At 34.9% G+C, this 6,741-nt stretch overlaps 1 protein-coding gene across 1 annotated transcript in view; it reads left to right on the top strand.

Annotated features, from left to right (window-relative positions):
* LOC106470270 (zinc finger protein ZFPM2-like) overlaps positions 1-5,391 on the top strand; it is a 27,605-nt gene extending 22,214 nt beyond the window's left edge. Inside the window, exons 5-6 of the mRNA XM_022398871.1 lie at positions 256-381; positions 1,784-5,391. Of these exons, the coding sequence (XP_022254579.1) occupies positions 256-381; positions 1,784-4,809 (3,152 nt within the window). The 3' untranslated portion in view covers positions 4,810-5,391. The remainder of the gene's footprint in view (positions 1-255; positions 382-1,783) is intronic.
* The last annotated feature ends 1,350 nt before the right edge of the window (positions 5,392-6,741 follow it).

Genomic DNA, 6,741 nt, shown 5'->3' with positions numbered 1-6,741 from the left:
ACCTTAAAACAAGCCATAGACAACGTTATAAATAGATTTGTTTCTATGAGAAGAAAGGTTACAGCCTGACTAAAACTTTTTATGTTCTGTTTTTAATCTATCCTGACTATTAGGTGGTTACCGTTGTGTATCAACTGCTGAGACCTTAAAACAAGCCATAGACAACGTTATAAATAGATTTGTTTCTATGAGAAGAAAGGTTACAGCCTGACTAAAACTTGTTATGTTCTGTTTTTAATCTATCCTGACTATTAGGTGGTTACCGTTGTGTTCCATGTGGAATAATGTTTAGCAGCGAAAAGACGCTTCATGCTCATCAAACGTTCTATTGTTCTCATCGTCAAGAAACTAAAGACGACATCTCGTTCCCAGTACAGAATAGTAAGTACTGCTAAACAGTCAAACTAGATTCAATACCAAACAGTTAGAACTGCTACACAGTCAAACTAAACTCAGTACTGAGCAGTAAGTACTGCTAAACAGTTAAACTAAACTCAGTACCGAACAGTTAGTGCTGCCAAACAGTATAACTAAAATCAGTAATGAACAGTTAGCACTGCCGCACAATCAAACTAAACTCAGTAATGAACAGTTAGCACTGCCAAAGAGTCAAAGTAAACTCAGTATCAAATAGTTAGCACTGCCACACAATCAAACTAAACTCAGTAATGAACAGTTAGCTGCCAAACAGTCAAACTAAACTCAGTAATGAACAGTTAGCACTGCCAAACACTCAAACTAAACCCACTAATGAATAGTAGGCACTGCCACACAATCAAACTAAACTCAGTAATGAACAGTTAGCACTGCCACACAATCAAATTAAACTCAGTAAAGAACAGTTAGCACTGCCACACAATCAAACCAAACTCAGTAATGAACAGTTACATTGAGCTGTATACTATAATATATCACTGGTAATAGGTATATATTATGTAGCATTTTATCATATTTAAAAAAAAACAACCTTAATATTATACGTTGTTGTTGTTGCTAATAATATACATTATAATGTAAACAGGATTTATTTCTTATTCTAAGCATCCTTTATTTTAACTGTACAACTTTAAGGTAGAAAAACAACAGGATATTCAATATTATAACTAATGTTAGCATATAAAATATCTGCAAAACTGAAACTGTGCTAGTTTAGTTTGACTGTTTGGCAGTGCTAACTATTCATTACTGAGCTTAGTTTGACTGTTTGGCAGTGCCCTATTACTTGATACGGCGCCCTCTGTGAAGAGGAAACGACACTATACACATCTACCAAGGAAATGATACATTATTTATAAATTTAACTATTTATATATACATCAAAAATGTTAGTCCGTTATGAAAACATTGACGTTAAATATAAATTGCTAAGAATAATTCTAGCTAGGACAATTAAAATGTAATCTTAGAGGTAGATCGCTTGAATGAATTAATTTTAGGAAAAATTGGTTGCTGATGATTTGGTGGTAAATAATATTGACGGTGAATCCATAACACTAGTTATTTCTACTTACTAGAATTAGCATAGAATCTTTTGTATTATTACACGTCACAAAAATATAGGATGGGAGACTTAGGATATAGGATGTATATAGAATATACATATAGAATATGTATATAAGAATATAGGATGTATTTCAATATTACAAAAAGTATCTACAAAAACTGCATATATTCGTATTTTTGAATTTAAATTAAGTACTTTTTTTTGTACTGAAAATAAATAAGGTCAAACAACTACGAAGTTAGTATTGATAAAAATTGATTTGTTTTTTCTTTTCCACAGTTAATCAGGAGGAACCTGTAGTTGAACTTTCAGTAAACAATTTTGAGCCTAAGCCTAAACAGGAGGAAGCCAGGGAAGAAAACTGCAGCAAACACAATATATTTCAAGTCGATATAACTAGTAACGATTTAAAATTAGATGCGCATGGGGAATCAGAGAACAAAATGATTACATCAAAGTTTGAAAAATTTAGATGCTCATATTGCTTTTATGCATCAGACAAAAAGAGTGGGTTAACAAGACACATGCGTATCCACGAGACTCCTATCTCTTATACTTCTGAAACATCTCCTCCACCTTCCAGGTATTGTTCATTGTGTCATATTCAGTTTTGTTCTATGAATACATTTCAAGCACACAAAAAACATTACTGCAATAACAGGAAAGTCCAAGTAGCATCATCAACATGCAAAAGTTCTGTAGAACCACAACTCGTGGAGTCTCAAAACTTCAATGTACAGGACTCGGAAGAATCCGAGTTACAGCGAATTCCCACCCTAGAGGCAAAGGAACCGTTAATTAATAGTTGTTTCCATGCCACTTCTACTAACCCTCTTATTGCAATGCCTTATCTGCCACCAGTTGTTGTGAAATCGATAAGTTCAAATGTTCTATTACCATCAGCGACAGTAAAGCTTAATGGTTCATTACTATCAGAGAGTGAACCAACGTGTTACAGTTCTTTAAGAAACACCTTGCCTCTAAAAGTAGGAATACCATGTGATAATCTACCCTGTGTTCAGAGTTCAAAGATATTAGCAGAAGATGACTGTCCAGAAGAAAAACCTTCAACGAACAATTGTGGTGAGGTTTTAAAGAAAACACAAAAGGAAGAGATCTTGGAGACACAGTCGTCAGGTGTTTTAGGCTTAGATAAATGTTCGGAACAAAAAGCACCAGAAAAGAAAACACACGAAAAAGAGATCCTGGAGACGCAGTCGTCAGGTGTTTTAGGCCTAGATAAATGTTCGGAACAAAAAGCACCAGAATTTCCAATCGATCTAACCGTTGGGAAAGATATTAATAATGCAAATGTTTTCATATCATTAAACGAACATAGCCACTCGTCATCTGATGATAACATGACAGTTTTATGTAAGTCTGAATGCCATAAAAACATCGAACCACACCAACCTTATACGACTATGAAAACGGAGCTTTCGAGTGCCATAAGTTGTGGATTGCTTCCTTCACGTTTGCAAATGTCTTGTCACAAACCAGCTTTAGTCAATTCTAGTAATCCATTCTCTGACGTACCTAGCAGTTCAACAAACTCCCAAGCTCTAGTCAAACAAGGAAGCAGTCAATGCAAAGAGTGTAATATTGTTTTTTATAAGTATGAAAATTACATGATACATAAGAAAAATTATTGTTCATCACGTCAGCAAAAAACAAAGCATAACACAGTTACTCCATCTAAAACAAAGCATAACACAATTACTCCAACCGCTACAAGTTCTACAATAATAGACACAGAGTTACAGCAAGATGGGACTTGTGATTTAGAAATAGATTCAAGTAAAATAACAGCAGCGAACAAAACTTTGGAAACTTTGCCTAGTCAGCCTATAGAAAGACAGTATTTTCAGTTCTTTTGTTTAGCCTGTGGTGTGAAGTTCACTTCTTTAAAAAATTTGAAGGCCCATCAAACATACTACTGTTCAAAACCAAGTGAAATGGCTGGACTAACATCAGAACCAACACCACAAGGTCTTATGTGCAATCGGTGTAGAATGTGTTATACCTCCGAAGAGGTGTTTAGGTCTCATCCATGTTTTATACGAATACAAAACTTTATATTTAGTCCATTCGATGCTTTATCTATGCTGAGTCCTACTACAGCTGATCCTAATATGTTTAATGAAACTTCCAGTAGTTTTAAGTGTATGTTTTGTGGATACATAGGTCATACAATACGTGGAATGCGAACGCATGTCCGTGCCCATTTGGAAAGTAATGCATCGCCTTCAGAAAATGTGAGTACCAAGAATAGGCCTCAAAATCATGAATCCCAAACACATTTAACTACTACTACGAACGTTACTCATTCTGATGAAAAGAAGAAAAGGTCTGCCTCCGAATCAACTCGCCTATCAAAGAATGAAGACAAAAATATTTCACGAGAAAGACGTCAGCAAAAGGACACCAGTCCAATTAATTTAGCTGAAAGTACTCCAACATCATCTAAGTATAATGACAATAATTGTAAACATAATTTCTGTTTATTTGAAAGCATGGACGCTAGGAATAGATGTCCTTCAGAAGGAGTTCACAATACTAGCTCTGAGAGGGAGTGCCCTATATTAGAAATTGAAAGGAGGTCCTCCGAAAATTCGCCAGTTCACCAGATCCAAAGTGAAACTCGGGTTTCTTTTAAAATGAGAGATGATACAAATGAAAATGTTAAAACTGAAGAATCCTCAGTTTTGGCCCCCAGTTTGGTACAAGACGCAAGTACCACTAGAGGGGTTTTAAGACTTTCTAAAGACAAAGAAATGGTTGCGAGATCTTCTTCAGATGACGAACCAAATGATGTTCAACATCAATTTTTGAACGAACAAGTGCATTGGTGTATGTTGTGCCCGTATTATTCTAAATACAAAGGAAATGTTGTCCGCCATATTCAAAATACACACAAAGATCTCGTAAATCCACATAATACAACGATGTTTCTGTTAAGCAGTTCAACATTTCTCCAAGATACAAATATGGCTTCTTCTTCTTCTTCTAATGATAATGACCCTTCCAATTTTTTAAAAGAAAGTAATTCCCAGATTGAAAGCTACATCAATCGCAAAGAGAAAAAACGAGATTTGGATCTCGATGAGCATCTCGTCGAGGAAGTACAACAGAATAACAGATGTAAAAGAAAAGTTTCCAACGCAAACCGATTAACAAGAAAAAATCAAGGCCCAAAATTCTGCAAGTCCTGTAATATCTCATTTAAGTACTTACCCTCGTTTATTGCTCATAAAAAATACTACTGCTCCTCCCACGACAGAGAAAGTATTCCTCACGAGGTGTAGCCATTGTTTATTTTACTGACTCTTAATATTGAGTTTTGTTTAAATTGTTCCAAGAATTCAGTTTTTTAAACTGAATATAAACAATATTAATTATTTTTTAAACATGAAACTAGGCTGTACAAGTGCATTTAATTAAGCCTTCTAGAAATTAGTCAACTTCCTAATTTTTTTTTCTCTGGCACATTACTTGTTAACGCAAGTTGGTTTCGGAAGATTTTTGAGATCTCTAACTAAGATACTTTATCAGCTGAATTGGAGAATTGTTTCCTGCAAATACTAAATGTGTTTTTTATATACTTCAAAAGTCGAACGTTTTGTATATATGTACATGTTTTTGATATGTGTAATATGTGTGCTTATGTGTTATATAAAAGTGTTATAAGTATCCCTGGATAATTTCTTTCTCTATGTACAAAAGTACTCTGATACATGTGACCGAACTTGTCAAAATAATGATTTCTCAGCAGTAAAGAAAAACTTCGAGTAATAAGCGAGTATCATGCCGCAATTTATCAAAGTTTTGATTTCTGATTGATAATATTTCTCAAAAGGATAATTAGTGAAACTTTATTATATTGTATCTCTAGGACTTTCTTTATTGACATAAATTAATGTTTTAATCAACTGTTTTTTTTTCAATAAATAATTCTCATGAAAGTCGATCCGCACTGCAATAAAATGTACAATTATTAAAATATATCCCACTTATAAGTCCTCGATTAACTGTTTTTGCTTTCAGTGTTATACAGAGGTCGAGTACGTGATATTAAAACAGTTTTTTAGGCTCGCTATGTCGTTACGACCCACGTTATCCCCTCCGTTCATGCTCTGTCTGACGACCTTACATCTTAACAATCGCCCTGCAACATAATTTCTATTTCAGAAGACCCCATCGTAAGACTGTCACGTCCAAAACAAACAATGTCTCTCTGATTACTTTCCATAATCCATCTAGTCTGCGGGAAAGACAGCTTCCCGGGGCCAGTTTAAACGTTCAACTCACACAGAAATTTATAGGCACTGCGTCTAGCAACTTGACCGGTATGTCCTCTTACGAAGTAGCATGATACGCGTTTCATTCTCCTACTGCTTGACTTATCCAAACGTTGAACAGATATGTCATGGTAGCAACTATTGTACACCTGAGTTGTGTCGTTTTTCCAGTCGGAAATCCTTATTGGTTATGTTGTATACTCTTGCCTGGGGCACGTGGACTATTTTTGCTACTGACCTTTGTATTTGTGGATTTTCACCTGTTATAAGACGCCACATTTTCCTTACTATGGCTGGATACGACTAAGTGCAGGTCATTTATTTTCCAATGTCAATAAGTACAGGGAATATGTGGAAATTCTAAACCCCCGATCTGAACCCATCTTTACGATCTGAGTGTATGAATAATTTGCGTAAGAAAGGGCTATTATATACCCTTGAAAAAAAAAGCTATAGTTTTTCTGTTGCATCACAGTAAGTGATGTCAAAATGTAGTTCTGATACATCCTGTTCCACCGCGACTCTATATCGGCTGTGGTTGTGACTCTGCATGCATATTGAAAATCATTTTAATATAACGCGCTCAAACCTTTGTACTTGCTTTTACGAAAGTCCCTCGACAACAGATTTTATATTTTAATTACAAAAAGTTCTCCTTTAGCGTCAAAGATTTATAGGTTTTAGTTGAAACAAAACATTTATTCAGTGCTAAAGTCCAGTATACTAGTAGAACAAAAGGAGTCAAAATAACGGAGAGAGAGTTTCAAAAAGGACGAGATTTTGAAATTTTTAAGTTGTTCAAAGTTTCATCGTGTTCCAGAGATAACTAGATTAAGATTCTTCAAGGCTTTCACAACTCTACAGTGCATCTTAAAGGCCTTGGTTGAAGCGGTTTTATTGCAGGTCTTATGGCAAAAGTTATATCAAAAGATAGTTCTG

The sequence above is a fragment of the Limulus polyphemus genome, unplaced genomic scaffold, assembly GCF_000517525.1.
Source record: "Limulus polyphemus unplaced genomic scaffold, Limulus_polyphemus-2.1.2 Scaffold3914, whole genome shotgun sequence".
Classification (NCBI taxonomy): domain Eukaryota; kingdom Metazoa; phylum Arthropoda; class Merostomata; order Xiphosura; family Limulidae; genus Limulus; species Limulus polyphemus.
Note: the sequence above shows the minus strand (reverse complement) of the source record. Positions and strands in the feature narration are given on the sequence as shown.